At 36.9% G+C, this 16,327-nt stretch overlaps 1 protein-coding gene across 2 annotated transcripts in view; it reads left to right on the plus strand.

The window, feature by feature from the left end:
• Es2 (ess-2 splicing factor homolog) overlaps positions 1-10,175 on the plus strand; it is a 32,848-nt gene extending 22,673 nt beyond the window's left edge. The window contains exons 6-8 of one of the 2 annotated variants that reach the window (XM_089232320.1): positions 4,745-4,990; positions 5,522-5,747; positions 8,589-9,019. In XM_089232320.1, the coding sequence (XP_089088446.1) occupies positions 4,745-4,990; positions 5,522-5,747; positions 8,589-8,898 (782 nt within the window). In that variant the 3' untranslated portion in view covers positions 8,899-9,019. Of the gene's footprint in view, positions 1-4,744; positions 4,991-5,521; positions 5,748-8,588 lie in introns of both variants that reach the window. The other variant, XM_089232321.1, reaches the window with a different exon arrangement.
• The last annotated feature ends 6,152 nt before the right edge of the window (positions 10,176-16,327 follow it).

Here is a 16,327-nt window from a genome sequence, read left to right on the forward strand (position 1 = left end):
CTCCATCAACGAAGGGCTTCCCATGTTTCACAATTTTTTCTGATATTATATAACTAACACCAACACAATTTTCAGACTGTTCATTTCTTCCAAAGAAAAATGACTGCTGACAGTTCAGCTTCGATTTCAGTTCATTGACTTTTTCACTTCGAAAATGTCCCTCCAATCCAGAATACTTCGCATTATGCTTGGTATTGTAATGTCTCTTAATATTATATTCTTTCATCATGGCTACGCTCTAATTGCAAATGAGACAAACTGCTTTAGCCTAGTGTTGCGACGAAAAAATGAAGGGATGACTGTTTTTTCTTGGAAAAATCTCACTTTTTCTTCAACTTTCCTTTTTCCGCTGTTACAGTTCGCCATCATGCACTCATTTAAAGACTAAAAGGCTTCTGACCAAAGGCTTCAAAGACAAAAAACAAGTAAACTAACTGTACCAAAAATATTGTACAAATCCTTCTTCCAACCAATCAAGATGCATACATCCACCTGCTCCTTTCCAAACCATGCACCCGATAAATACGATACCATGGAAATTCCGTCCATTTCTGCTTTCCCCCCCCCCCCCCCCCACTCAAGGAGGATGGAATGTACACAAAGTTACGTGGTGAAGAAGTGTATGGTATGGTTTCTTTTGCTTTTAAGGCCTTATTAAAAAAAAAAAAGCTAAATACTGTACAGCCTGTTCTTGTGGCCGCTGTGGTGGACGAGTGGTCATAGTGACAGACTCGCATCGCGAGGTTCCAAGTTCAAACCCCACCATCATCACAGTGGTGGTTGGCTGAAGTTGGTTTTCTGTGGTTCCCAACTTCAAGGCGCGAATGCGAGTCCATCCCCCTTTTAAAAAGTCTCACCACAGAGAGCAACCAGACCTACAAACAGTACAAATGTAATTCAATCATAACACATCATTCACTTCTGAAATATATATGGTTGGGCTTCGTCCAATTTGGATTCAAGCTTATATGTCAGCACTTTGGTGAAGATTTTATAAATTGCAAATAAGAGACTGATTGGTCGATCTCTTGATATCCTCTTTTTCACCCTTTTTTATAAAGAAGAACCATCATTGCATTATTCCAATCTTTAGGCACATCTGAATTTGTGAACAAAGCAGCTAGCATTCTGGCAAATTCTTCTCCCGCTTCTTTAACAATGTCTATTGAAATCCCATCTTCACCTGGGCATTTCCTTTTTTTTGTGCATTTTATAGCCTTGTAGACTCTCAGCATAGTAGTATCACCTTGTAGATCTTTCAGCATAGGTGATCCTTTGATACTATCTTACAAAGTTCTGCATATTCCACTTTTGATTTAGGGTCATTCTTCTTAATCTGAAATTCTCTCTGGTCTTTCATCAATTTCTTTGTGTTTCCTATTATTTTCTTCATCGGTTTGATTTCTTTTTCTTCAGCGACTTCTTTTACTATTTCTTGTAGAGGGCAGCAGTCAAAATTCTGTTCATCATGGTGACATTTTGTCCATCTTTCGTGGTGTTACAAAGCAAATCATATCGGTTCTTCAGCTTTAACTGGAATTTATATCAATATTCTTGAAGCTTTGCCATATCAATGACAGTTTTTTTTTTCCATTCTAGTGTTAAGCATTATTCTACATCTCACCAGTCGACGATCACTTCATTTATTGAATTTTTTGAGACTACTAATACTTAACTGTACACATTCGTCTATGGAATTTCTAATGAATCGGCACATGCTGGAATGTGTGTTCTGAGTGTAAGTGTCGCCCTAACGTATTTATGTTGTCAAGTTGTGCTTGTGTTGTGTTCATACTGCCATCTGCCTTACATTTTCTGAAGTAAAGATGGAAATGCTTGAATTTTCATGATATGTGAGTATCGTTTTGCAGGTCTGCCTGCTCTCTGCGTGTAGACCTTTTTTACGTGTAGATGTGCAGAGAGACTTTTTCAAATGCAAGATCGCCTCGCATTCTCACCACGGAGCTGGAAAACCTCTGTAAATAAACTTCAGCCGGCCACCACTATTTCTTCAACACAGTGTTGAGAACACTGCAGTCTTGGATCATATGCTTCTTACTGGATAGGATGTAGTTGATCTCACTTGTTGTTCTGGTTGGGCTTCTCCAGGTTCACTTTATTTGTGGTTTCTTCTTAAAAAATAAATTCATGATGCATAACTGTTTGCTCTCTGCAAATTTGAAGAGTCTGTTTCCTCTCTAGTTTTGTGCATCGTAACCGTGACTTCCAACTGAGTTTTCACAATTTCTTCTCCCTCCACTTCTAGCATTGAAGTCACCCATTACTATTTTGATATGATGGTTTCCTTTACTATTTATCTCGTCTAATTGTTCATATAAGTCTTTTACTTCTTTCCCCGAATAGCTCGTTGTTGGTGCGTAGACTTGTATAATCTGTATCCGATATCTGCTTGATATTTGCATAACCAACTTTGCAACTCTATCAGATGTACTATGTAACTAAACGAGATGCGATTTTTTCCACTTTTTATGAATGAGAAATCCTACTCCACTAGTTCTTCTATTACTTGTTCCTCTATAGTAAAATATATGACCTCTGGCAAGTTCGATTTTCTCTTCTTTTCTTCTTACTTCACAGATGCCTAAGATGTCCCAATTTATTCTTTCCAGTTCTTCCAACTGTCCTGCAAACGATTTTCTGAAGAAAGAGATTGTCCATTATACATGGCCAAGGTCATCATCTTATGGCAGCCTGGTCCAACCCAGAGATTCTTAGCACTTGTTATTCTGTCTCATTCTTCTCTCACATTCTTATTCTGTCTTCATATTTTGCTGGTCGCTGTTGTAACCAGGGACACAGACTGCTGGAGACTGAGTACCTTAGTTTAAAGACAGAGTTGATATTTCTTTTCAGAGGGTTTTTGGCTGTAATCCTTCACACTGGTCAGTGTAGGTTGGAGGAAGCCCATCCGTGTCCATTCATCATGTGTTAAACACGGCTATTTAGAGGCTGCACCATGAGAAGGTGCAGATTGGACTTTAAGCCTCTACTTCTAGTCGATTCCTTCAACCCCTCATAATGAAGCAATTGAGGGGGTCTTCATTTATATATATTTACTTATAAATCAGTCTATAAATTCCCTCCTGGTTGATTTTCTATTTTGTTATAAAAAAAACCTTAGTTATTTGAACAATATTGTGTGATTTAATTTAAAGCAAATGAGATTCTGACACTTATCTTCTGATTTCCATATTCATATAAATCCTTGCAAAGCGATTTCCTGGTAGAATGATTTTTATTTTCCCTCCCTGATGGTCCATCATTCTGATCTGTCACCATTTAACTGCCACATATTTTCACACCTGAATATGGGAGCTATGTCAGATTTGTATTGGTGAAACTTAACAATGTGCTTGTGTGTGTCTTGCATTTGGTGTGCTTTATGTTCAGTAGGTGGTGCTATCTATCCAGGGCCACAACTGTATACTTTCTCAAATGGGGTAAGCACGCATTTTGGCACTCCGTGTAATGTATAAGAAGCAGTTATAAAGGATGAATTTGTTGCCCCTCTAGTTCAGGCACCAGACCCATCTGCTTCCAATCTCTCCCCCCCCCCCCCCCCCCCGTTTTCAGCCCAGCATCTATCCTGTAAATTGGTGATGTATGGATTTGAAATTTAATGTGTACATGTTTGTGTTGTAGATCTGTGTAATCGTCGTGGCAACTAAAGTTTTTTTTTTTCGAAGGAACAGCCAATTCAAAATTGAGAAATCTTAGAAAATCGTATATTTACCCGATTACCACTGCGCAATCACGGGTTCATATCCCGGATTTTAACCAAAGGAAAAATCTGAGATGGGGGGCATGTGCTCCCCCCAAAAAATGATCAAAAATCAAAAATATTTTTGTAGAAAATTAAAATATTGGGAAAAAAATACATTCCTATAACCTATCTGTTAATTTAAAATTGCTTTTGATTGTTAGTCACCCAAACTTTCTGTGAAGAATTACATCCTTGTGCCCCTTCAAAAGCCGATTCTGCATACACACCCATGATTTTCGTAATGTGAAATGGTGACTAATGCATAGCAGCTAGATGACAAAACTGTATATTCGAGGTAGAGTTTTAAAGATTCAGTTTTTTTTTCTCAACAATCTCGGAAATTTGTTTATAGTTTGAATGGCTGTTCCAAAAAATCCCTTATGAGTTTTGAAAAAATGTGCATTTGCAATCTTGTAAGAACAAGACAAATTTACACTGTATAGACAGTCTTTGAATGCTGGTAGATAGTCACGAAAGTACACACTATAATTTCCAGTATGTAACCTGAGGGGAAAAAACCCACAGGGGAGTAAAAACTCCAAAAATTGACAATTCAGTATACGAGCCCTCATTTATGGGCACAACCAGATGTCCATCATCTCATTCTTCAACAACCCGCGTGTATATACAATACAGTAAAATGCTTTGTTTGTACTTCAAAGTTGGAAAAAAAAATTTTCAATGTCCCCTGATCATGATGCACGGTAGAAAGAAGGAAAAAAAAGAAGGTTTGAGAAGGTCTATATATTCTAGAAACCTTGGGTTTTTCGCTCTACTTTTTTTCTTCTTGGAACTAGGAAAGAACTCGTCCCAGGGGATACGTGAACCAAATTTTTATGTGTCCTTTTCCAAAATTCCGGGTATTTGAAATTTTTGGTTCTTTCCTTGCCATTTCTGCAGAAATTATTACCATTCCTGATAAATTTAATTTATTATCGTTTTTCTTACAAAAAAAATCAGGTGCAGAGTTGACTTTGAAAGAAAAAGTCCTTTTTGAAAAGCGGCAAAAGATTGAACACAACAACACGAGGTATGCTTGTGCGCCATTTGACGAGAAGGCCAACAAAGCAGCGATAGCAGAAGCTGCTTCTGTGCAAGCAAAAATGAAGGAAGGTAAAGTAGGAATAGATGGAAAAGAAATTGTCACAGATGATTCCCCTAAAGTCAATGGCTATGGATTCATTGGATCACCATCTCCTGCACCTGGTAAGCAAGCTTTATTAGCATATCATATATATATATATATACACAGTCAAATCACATTGATGTGATCACTTTCTACTTTTTAACTCCGTGTGAAATAACCACTGTTTTATGACTTATGATAAGCAGATTCAGTTTGATAGGTATATAGAGCAAACTCAAGGCATTCAGAAAACATTTCACTTGCTGCTGTTATGAATAAATAGAGCAATTTATCAGACACAAAAAAAGGAGTGATTATATTGACTCTGCATTTCAGAAACTGCACTTTTTGTGAACTGTTTGGGTGCTGCTGTGATTTTGTTTCTTATCTTTCCTCCTCATATTGATGTATATTTTTATTGAATGCATCATTTGTTCACAATTTATCTTGATGACATCCGTCTGTAGTCAACACTTGAAGACGTCATCACTGTCAATGATGTATTTTGTTTCTCTACTCCATGATAACAAATGATTGAAATTAAGAATATTTAATTCTGAGTGTGTGAAATCTTTTATTGTTTGATAAACTGATGATATTGTTTGTTTTAGGTTTAAGTGAAACGCCAATCATGACATGGGGTGAAATAGAAGGAACACCATTTCAATTGGATGGCAGCGATACACCATTGCCGCAAAACCCTGGAGCCCAGTCTTTCAGGATGCCAGAGATTCCAGCTAGAGAGAGAATTGCCCATTCACTTGCAGACAAAGCGGCTAAGAAGAACAGGTTGAAGAAACAAGAAGCTCTAAAGCATGCTCAATCGAGTTGGCTGACGTAAGTTTGATCAGGATCATAAAAAAAGACTAGCTGTTCCACTTTTCTTCCTGTTTTATTGCAATAATATTTAAATTTTTTAAAATTTTTGATTTAGTCTTTCAAATGATTGCTAAAAATTATTTGTTGGCTAATATCCACCTTTCATTTATGCAAGTTTTTGCATAGCTGAGAGTAAAGCAGGAGACTTGTAAACAACACATACACAGTCAACTCAACATTAATGTGACTACCTGTTAATATCCAAAATAACCAATCATGCTGTAGCCACAACAGCGGCTGGATAAGCTGAGAGGGGATTCAGCAAGGTGATGGAAAGTGTTCACAGTGATACAGTCATGTTGGCTGAGCCCAGTTGACAGCTACTAGAGAGTGCATGATTGAAGGTCTATAGAGAGCAAGCAACTTGATCGAGGTGGTATCATAGATGCTCAATTGCATTCAAGTCTAGGGAATTCAGAGGTCAGGGAAATGAGGTAAATTCTTCCTTAAGCTCTCTCTTCCAACCACTCACATACATGTCCAGCTGTGTGGCACATCACATCGTCATGCTGAGAGATGCCATCATTCTGAGGCAACAGAATCTGCATTTATAAGGTGCATTATTACGTTTGAATACTTGGATACACATTGAATCCAGAGAATGTCACTAAACCTTTTCCCAGATCATCTGCTAGTGGTGGCAGTGGATGCCACCACCAGCTTGTTTTCGTCCACAAATGGTGGAGAGATGTTTGTCCTATGATGTTGACCGCAACATGCATATGTCAGATGCAGTAAAAAAAAGTGATGTGTCAAACTAGTTGACATTTTGCCGATCACTGCAGACCTGCAGTGATTGGCAAAATGTCAATTGGTAGCATGCTCCTCTACCACAATAAAGGTTGCTATCGAATCCTCTAATTCAATCCTGTGGAAGAACATAGAGCTCTTGAACATACATAGAACATACGCATGCTCTTGTTGGCACACAAGATTTGACCTATGAAAAAAGACTCGATTTCTTGAATATGTTCACATTGAAAGAATGTAGGTTTCAGGTAGGGATGTGATCGAAGTGTTCAAAATTTTGTATGGAATGGATAGGATGGACCAGGAATTATTAATACACTATCAATCAACTGTTTCAACCAAGGAGACACCAGTATAGTTTAGTAAAAGGCCATTCCAGGTTGTTGTGTTGCAGGAAGTTTTTCTCTCATAGGGTTGTGAATAAATGGAATAGCTTGTTACTGGGGTTGTGAATTCTAACACGATGGACATGTTTAAAAAGAAGTACAATAGACGTAATGGGATAAATTCAAAAGCTATCCATACTTAGATAAGACAATCATAATCTTTTTTATAGGCAATGCATTATTGTTATTTATTATTATTTTTTTGGTAGTATATGCTTTTATATTGGGTTGCTACATTTTGGTTATATTTAACGTCCATTTTTTGTGGGTATAATTTTTCAGCCAAATCCTCGGTTAATTTGCATATTGTGACCTTCGTATTTGTATAAGTTCTTTTCCCTACCAAGTCTGAAGTGACCACCTATAGATGGTGCTTTCACTTACAACCTGACTTGATAAATAGTAAATTGCTGTATGGAGATATGACTAGAGTTGGTATGTTGTAAAGTAGTAGCGTCTGCCGCTGATGAACTTTTGTTAGTATAGGTGGTGTCACCATCTATTTGCTGGGAACCTTGATGCACAGCAAGGTTCACTGAACTGTCATTTTGGACACATTTGTGGTAGCTCCCCTACCTTTGGCCTGAATGTATCGCCTCAGCTACTGTTTACTTCTTTTGGCTCTGGCTTGTGGTTTTTCGCAATTACATTGTTGCTTATATTTATAATGCCATTTCCATTGCACTATCACTGCAGCAGTACATGAAAATCTCAAAAACTGCAGTGTTTCTGAAATGATGCTACCCTTAGCCCGAAAGCTAATAAAAATTCCTTTTTTGTATGGCCAAATTCTGATAAATTATCTCTTTAAACACTTCCTGCTGCCCTCCCAACTTCTTTGAAAAAATCCTGTGTATGCATATGGTCATGGGAATCTATCAAGTGTTGCAGGGCCTCCACCCTATATTTAGCCCAGTGTTTCCCAACATTTCTATTTTATGGATCTCCTAGAGTGCACCAAGACTTGCCCCCCCCCCCCTAAAATAAAAGAAAAATGGTGTAGGCTTTGTTGTAGATATGTTTGCAAGTTTTGACGTGAATGCATTTTTTGAGACTTGAATCGTGTAGTAGGTACTGACATAATGAAATTATGTAATTATCATTGGCTTTGTCTTTGGAATAGCTAACAAATGATACCTATGTTATTTATTTTCATTGTGAACTGCTTGAGATATAGCAGAAAACAATTTGTTACGAATCAGGGCAGCAGGTCTGGATTCCGGATGGGAAGAGATGTGGAAACCTGAGTGATATCATTGAATGCACCTTTGCAATGGGCACCTGACAATGCCATTCATTGCTTTTGACTTGCTTTGGGCACTTCCTGATACATGAGTGTTTAAAAAATTTGTCACACAACTTTTTGCAAATGCTCCCAGTATCATCAGATGATTGAAAAGATGTATTCAATTATGTTTATCATTTACAAATCATAAAAATTTATGTAATCAATTAAAATTTTACAGCATATCCATGGAAATAATAAAAAATGAGTCTGCAGACCCTGTAGAAAGTACTCATGGTTTCCCTGATGTTCCTGAAAAAAAAACAAAAAAAAACCCCACAGATTTAGCGCCTGTTAACATGTAGCTCAGGGATCACAAGTTTTTAATAATTTAGTGGTTGAATTATGGTGATATTTATTAATATTTTATCCTTTCAGGCCTAGTCCAAAGTTCGGCTCTGCCAGTCCTCTCACTCCTATGGAGCGGCTCCATTCGATGTCACCAGCAGCTCAAAAACTTGTGTCAGCCAAACTCGGTATTCATCGTAACATGGACAAAGCTCTCAGAGCAAGTTACTCCCCATCTCCTGCTCGTAGCAATCTTGGAGACAGGACACCAGATCTTGCACCTTCATCACCAAAGACACCTAGAGGCACCCCATTATCTTCCAGAGAGAGTCCCACAGTGAAAACAAAAGTAACGCCACAACAAGCACCTCAAAGACAAAGGGCACAAGACTTTTTCTGACTTTTACACAAAATATATGTATATATATTGTACCTATAGCATAGCTGCCAAGTCTCCCGAATTTTTCGGGAATCTCCCGAATTTTAGCTTCATCGCTCGACCTCCCGAAAAGTTCTTAAATCTCCCGAATTTTTACGAAAATCACAAAAATCCCTAATTGTCCCTAAAAATTCCCTACTTCGTTAAAAAAAAAAATCCCTGCTCATGGAAACAATCCCTAAGGAATTTCTTGTGGGGCATGAAACCTCTTTTTTCCCCTTTCGAAATGACGTCACACGTCGTAAATGGGGAAATTCCCTTTTTAAGGAAGTTTTACAAACCCTCTGATGGTAACAAGAAAGTTGTTTGTCTTATCGTGCAGGGCAATGGCTTAGCAGCCAATAGTCCTGGATAATAATTGAAGATTATAGTGACGCGCATATGGTCAAAATTTCTTTTGTTGAAGTTACGTACGTGCGATATAACAAAACATGAATACTGATGAACAAAAACATATTTAATCAATTTTAAAGATACTTATTCCGATGAATTTCCTTTCATCAAACGTTCCAGAAGAGGGCCGACTTTTCCTTTTTGTACAAGTTGTGTTACGGACATAAACATCGGTCATGGAAAGACTGCCATCATCACTCGTGAAATGAAAAAAAAACCATCAAGCAAGTGTCACAAAAAGTCAGTGTTCTTCAAAAATTCACGGTGTTTTCCTTCATCTTCGGATGATTTTGGGGCCATTCGCGCAGAATGTTTGTTCACAGCGTTTCTGATTGAACACAATATTTATTTTTACATCATTGAAGTTTTGGCCTCCAATTTCACTTGTTTTTTGCGTAGGAATTTCAGATTCCCAAGGGTTTTACTTCCATGTGTGTAAAATCCCTATTTTAATTTGACTTCAGTTTTTAAGTAGGGATTTTATTCCCTACGCTTTAACTTTTATGTTTGAAAAATCCCTATTTTATTTGGAAAAATCCCTATTGTATTTATTAGGGAGTGGTTTTAGCATAAAATACGGGTTTGCGCGAAAATCTCCCGAATTTTCATTTTCAAAAGTTGGCAGCTATGCTATAGAAATATGTGTACAAAAAAATCTTTTGTTTGTCGTATTGTGGTGACAGAAAATGTGATATTTATTTTTTCATCTGTTGAATGCGATCATATTAATCAAAAAAAAGTTGTACGCAAGTCATAACTGTCATTCCCTCATTCTTAATCATAATTGGTCATTCCCACATTTGTGTCAAAAATATTTAGAAATTAAATTTTCAAATGTTTCTATCATATTTTTGAGAAGTATTTTCTTAATTATGTCAATCAAATCTTGTAGTAGTCATAACTAGATCCTGGATTACATCGGGATGCATATTATACCAGTTTTTATTGTTAATGTATGAAAAAAAAGAAATCGATAACATTTGAATAAGTGTTGAGAAAACTGGTGCATTCAAGCATCATGTGCTGCATCTAGTACAGGAGCACATATTTTACTCCAATGTTATAATATAGCTGTGGCATACAGTGAAAATACTATATAACCCCCCCCCCCCCATGTACCCTTTGGTTCTCAAACTTTCAAAATTCATGTCTCGCCGTTGGCTCCCCAAAATAACTTAGTAGATATTTTCACATATAAACAAACCACATCGAATGTAAATAGGCACATAAATCAATATATCCAGCTCATTGTTACACCCTTTATAAAGGTTAGCGATGCTCACTTTGAGAAAAACACTGTACTATAATGCTATTGCTCTCTGGTCCCAATGCACTTTGTAGTAGTGTTGATATACAGTCAAACCTCGTTAATGAGTCACTCTTGGGAGAGCAAAAATATGACTTAGTAAGCGGAGTGACTCATTAAACGGAGTAAGCCATAGATGTGCCAATTCCTACCTGAGGACAATTGGGACTTCCAAAAAGTGACTCTGTAAGCGGAGTGACGAATTAACCGGGTGACGCACTAACAAGGTTTGACTGTATTCCATCTCTTTCTATAAGGATAATTCCTTTATAACAGTACATTTCTCCTGTCCCTTAAGTATGTCAGCTGATCTCCAAATTAAACAAGTCTCGCAACAGGCCTACAACAGTACAATTATTCAATCATACTTCACTCATAGTTTAAAAAATTAATCTCAGTGATGGAAACACTATAACAAGCATTACACAGAAAGAAACTTCATGTTAGGGCCACATTACATACACTAATTTTCCAGCATGGTAAAGGTCTTCTTTGACCACCTGCTAAAATTTCTTCATTGAGACAGAGCAGCGGACCATGATCTGGTTAAGAGGAGGTCCCTTAAGTATCGTTATATAGGCCTTTCACTGTATGTGAAAAAAATTTTCACCCACTGTTTCCCCTGAATGTTCTAGAAAAGAATCATTTCTACATACTGAATGAACACACATTAACAGACTAACTCCTCATGATGCTCCAAAAGCTAGGACATACACTTTGAGAACTACTGCTTTACAGTTTTACGATTTATAAATAATTATTTGTAAATACTAATTATACACCATTCTGCAAAAATGTCTTCTTTATTAATGATGATGCTCCATTACAATGTCAATATGTATCATGCATGTCTCTCATCCATAATTTGTTTCAAAACATGCTAATTTGTGGGTTGCAACCATTTGTAGAAAAAGATGAAGAGCTCTAACCTTGATTATGGGAGAGTGTTAACGTTTTGGAGAGCCCAAGTATAACCTGTTGTTGAAGAAGCAATCTCCACAAACAGTGACAGTTTAGAGGGGGAAATGGGTAATTGAGGATGAGGTGGAGGGATAGTGATAGGGGTGTAATTATCGGTCATTCTATGGTTAGGGAACTGGGAAACAGGGTGTGTAGAGATTTTCAGGGTTTCAAGTGCTGTTGTCTTCCTGGGGGGAAGGTTAGCAACATTTGAGACGTTTTTCATCATTGAAAGTTCTCTGAGCGGGTAATCCTGTGGATGGGAATGATTCAGGTAGGAGCGAATATTAGTGAGTCTGTCAGAGTACTTACACAGGACTTACTATTATCTGCTCAGGATGGGGGGGGGGGGGTTCAGATGTGGCAGTTATGCCAGTACTGCCAATGGGTAGTAGGGGGTATAGGAGTAGGATCCACCAATTTATCTTAGGCCTGAAGGACATTTGCTCCTCATTTCGAATCATGTTCTTGGAGCTTCCAGCATTCACTGATAGGTGGTTTCACTGGGACGGGATTCATCTTAATAGGAGGGAGGTTTTGTTTGCCCAAAATGGACTAGCTTACCTCCGGGGGTTGTGAATTCTAAAACAATTGTCAAGTTTAAAAATAAATATGATAAACATGTTGGGATACATCGAGAAGCTATCCATAGTTAGATGAGGCAACCATAACTTTTTATGGGTAGTATATTTATTATTCATGATAATTTTCTATTGTATTAGCGAGTGTCAAAGGCAGAGGTGTATGTAGGGGACAGGATAAAAGACTATCAAAACTAAAAATCAGTTTTAAATATTTTCATTTTTGAAAAAAAATTAAATATATATTAAAAACGGTTGGGTTTTCAAAACTGGTTTTTGGCATGACAGGCATCAAAAACTGGTTTAAACTGTCAAAAATCTAAATGAATGCTTTTTGTTAAACAATAGGTATATAACATGTTGAAAAACTTACTTTTTGTATATTACAATATTTTATTTTCAATTATTTATTGCAATAATTAAAACAAAATATTAATTATAATTTGCAATTAAGATATGTTTTTTTTCGGCCCAAAATATACTGAGATATTGAATTTTCTGGATGTTATGTCGAAACTAATATTTGGAAAGAAAAGTGATTTGTCTCCTCCAGGAATCAAACCTGCGTCCCCTTGCATACCAGGCAAGTGTGCTAAGCAATACACGAGAGACACACTTTTCAATTCCTTATGACACGCATTAGTAGCATGAAGCGCGTAGTGGAGACAAGTCTCCAATCAATTTCTATTAATTACAATTTTACTTATGTTGATAACTCAAAATCTCTGTGTTAGAGATTCCTTGTGCCCTAAATCCAGTAAGCTCCTTCCAAAGGTTGATCCCATGTATGTCCCTGGGGGAGGAAGTAATTTGTAACTGTAAAAAAACCATCCAGTTTTGCATGATGATTTTCTATTTTAGAGCTAAATGCACCACTATTTAAGCTTTCTTTCAAACCTAGCACAACTCAGGTCTATGTCCATCTATGGGCGATTTACTACCTAGTGAGTTGTGCCGGCATTGTAACTGTGTATATAGTGTTGTGTTTGATTTTTCAGTGCTGCCATCTATATTTCAGAAGTGAAGTAAGTGATGTGTTATGATTGAATTACATTTGTTCTGTTTGTAGGGGTCTGTTGCTCTCTTTGGCGAAACTTTTTAAAGGGGAGATCGGCTCACATTCACGCCTTGAATTTGGGAACCACAGAAAACCAACTTCAGCCAACCACCACTGCGATGACGGTGTGGTTCGAACCTCGCGAGGCGAGTCTGTCACTATGACCACTCGGCCACAAGAACAGGCTGTTCAGTGTACAGTATTTAGCTTCTTTTTTTTTTTTAATAAGGCCTTAAAAGCAAAAGAAACCATACCATACACTTCTTCACCACGTAACTTCGTGTACATTCCATCCTCCTTGAGTGGGGGGAAAAGCAGAAATGTACGGAATTTCCATGGTATCGTATTTATCGGGTGCATGGTTTGGAAAGGAGCAGGTGGATGTATGCATCTTGATTGGTTGGAAGAAGGATTTGTACAATATTTTCGGTACAGTTAGTTTACTTGTTTTTTGTCTTTGAAGCCTTTGGTCAGAAGCCTTTTAGTCTTTAAATGAGTGCATGATGGCGAACCTTAACAGCGGAAAAAGGAAAGTTGAAGAAAAAGTGAGATTTTTCCAAAAAAAAAAAAGTCATCCCTTTATTTTTTCAAAATCAACTTCAGCTGACCAAATCCACTATTTAAGCACACACTCAACTCAGCATTCCTCTGAGGATTTTCTTACAATTCAGTGCATGCCAGAATGTGTTTAACGTATATATATATGGCCCTAACATATTCATGTTGTCAGAATTATGTATGTTTTATGTTCTATTGGTGCTCCCATCTGTCAACAATATTAGAAAAAAGTAACTGACAGTCTTCTGGACGAACAAAATCTTTGTAAATTCATTTCACCGCAAAAATCATATTTATGCCGTTTTTTTTTTTGCCCATCTAATATTTGTCTAATTTTCTTGAACACCCATTTCTGTTGCTTTCTGTTGCAGCTTGCTTAGGCACACTCTCGCCATGCATAATATGCCTCCAATGCAACATTATTATATATCGTAGTTGAATCTCATTGGATTGTTATATGATGCAAAAAAAAAAAAAACAGGTCAGTGTATGTAAAAAAAATATTAGAGAAAATGTTGGTAGCAGGCATAACTATGTAGTTTGCTGGAAACATATTATATGCAGATGCACATAGATTGGTTGAAGGGGTGCAGAGAAGAGCTACGCTTGTCTTTGTTGGCACACTGGGCTTTAGTTATGAAGAGAGATTTAATTTTTTTAATGTTTACATTGGATGAATTCAGGTGTCAGGAGATATGATCGAAGTGTAACGGAATAGATAGGATGGACCATGAATTATTAATATACCATCAATTGACTGCTTTGACAAGGGGACAATTCTAGGTTGTGTTGCAGGGAATTTTTCTTTAATAGGGTTGTTAATAAATGGAATAGCTTATCCCCGGGAATAGGAAATTCTAACACAATTGACACATTTAAAAAGAAATACGATAAACATGTTGGGGTAAATCAAGAAGTTGTCAACATTTAGTTTATTAAATATTTTTCCCATTTTTAATGCATATTTGTGTTTTTAAACACAAAGAATAGGCTCTGGTTCAATATTACATGTGTTTCGACCTATGGAGTTGAAAGCTGAACCTTGAGTGGGTACTTTTTTTGGCTTCTCTTTCAAGCAGTACTCTATATCAGTGTTTTCCGACCTATTTGATGTCACAGACCCGTTTTAGTGAAGGTACCATGAACCTCCCTTTGTAGCAAAAAGGTAAATTTCCACACTGCCTCCCCCATAAAATCCAAAATGCATTGTTTTTTTTAATTTGCATTCCATAAAAGCATTGAAGTAATGAATTACAATTTCAAAGCATTAAATGTGACCCCCTCATGGAATAATAAATGAAAATGATCTTGCGGACCCCTTAAAGGGTCTATTATTTATCTTGGCCCATGATACAGTCGATTCTTGGTATTCACAGATTTCATATTCGTGGTCTTTTTGAAAACACTGATTGAGGGGTTATAATTCTCACATATCGGGAGAAAACTATGTATTGCATAACTTGCACACTATAGCCATCATTTTTTAATCTGCAAATCCTGAGAATTAGAAGACAAGTTCATTCTTAAGTTTAAATCAGTAATTGATTGTTTTCATGAAATAGAGTTGGTACGTTTGTCACATGTTGAAAAATTGGTAAAGGAAGACTTGTTACTACACACACTCTAACTAATTAACTGGAATTTAGAAGAAACAACAAACAGATATTATGCCGTTCTTTCCAGAAAGCATCACTTTGAATCACTGGATCCCCCTCCCCTCCACTTATACTTCTTCCATACAATTCAGATACTGTAAAAATGAGATGCCTAAAGAACAAAGTTTTAGGGTTTAGGTTATTCACAGATTTTACGTACTTGGAGACACTCTTGGTACTTAACCTCCGCAAATATGGAGGGACGCCTGTATATCAAGGCAAGAGACTTTCTGGATATCAATGCTGACCTTTGCCAGAAACCGAACCCCTTTTGCAGTCCAAACGAGCACTGTTTATTAACAGCCCTATTAGAGAAAAATCCCCTGCGACACCAATTGTGAAGATACAATTACCAAAAACAAATACTACTACAGGCAAACTGCACATTGTGTTTGCTGAAAAAAGATACCCCTAAAAAAATATAGATGTCATAAATAAACTAAAATACAGCAACCCAAAATGCAAGCAATTATCAAAAAAAAAAAGTAATACACACTGCAATAAAACAAATGATAAGCTAAGGATTATGAGAAAATGAAATATATTGCCCATAAAAGTGGTTGCATTGTCTAAGTATGGATAGCTTCTCGATTCATCCCATTATAAATATAACATTTATTTTTAATCGTATTAGAATTCACGACTCCCGGGAAAAAGCTATTCTATTTATTAACAACCCTAAAGAGAAAAATTCCCAGCGACACCACAACCTGGAATTTTCCCTTCCTAAACGATACTGGTGTCCCCTTATCAAAGCAGTTGATTAACGGTGTATTAGTAACTCATTGTTCATCCCATCCATTCCATTGAAAATTTCAAACACCTCAATCATCCCAGACACCTGCGTTCCTTCAATGTAAACATATTCAATAAATTAAAT

Source organism: Pholcus phalangioides, unplaced genomic scaffold, assembly GCF_987345545.1.
Source record: "Pholcus phalangioides strain wild (caught in Gottingen) unplaced genomic scaffold, Ppha-v1.0 ptg000005l_1, whole genome shotgun sequence".
In the NCBI taxonomy this organism is placed as follows: domain Eukaryota; kingdom Metazoa; phylum Arthropoda; class Arachnida; order Araneae; family Pholcidae; genus Pholcus; species Pholcus phalangioides.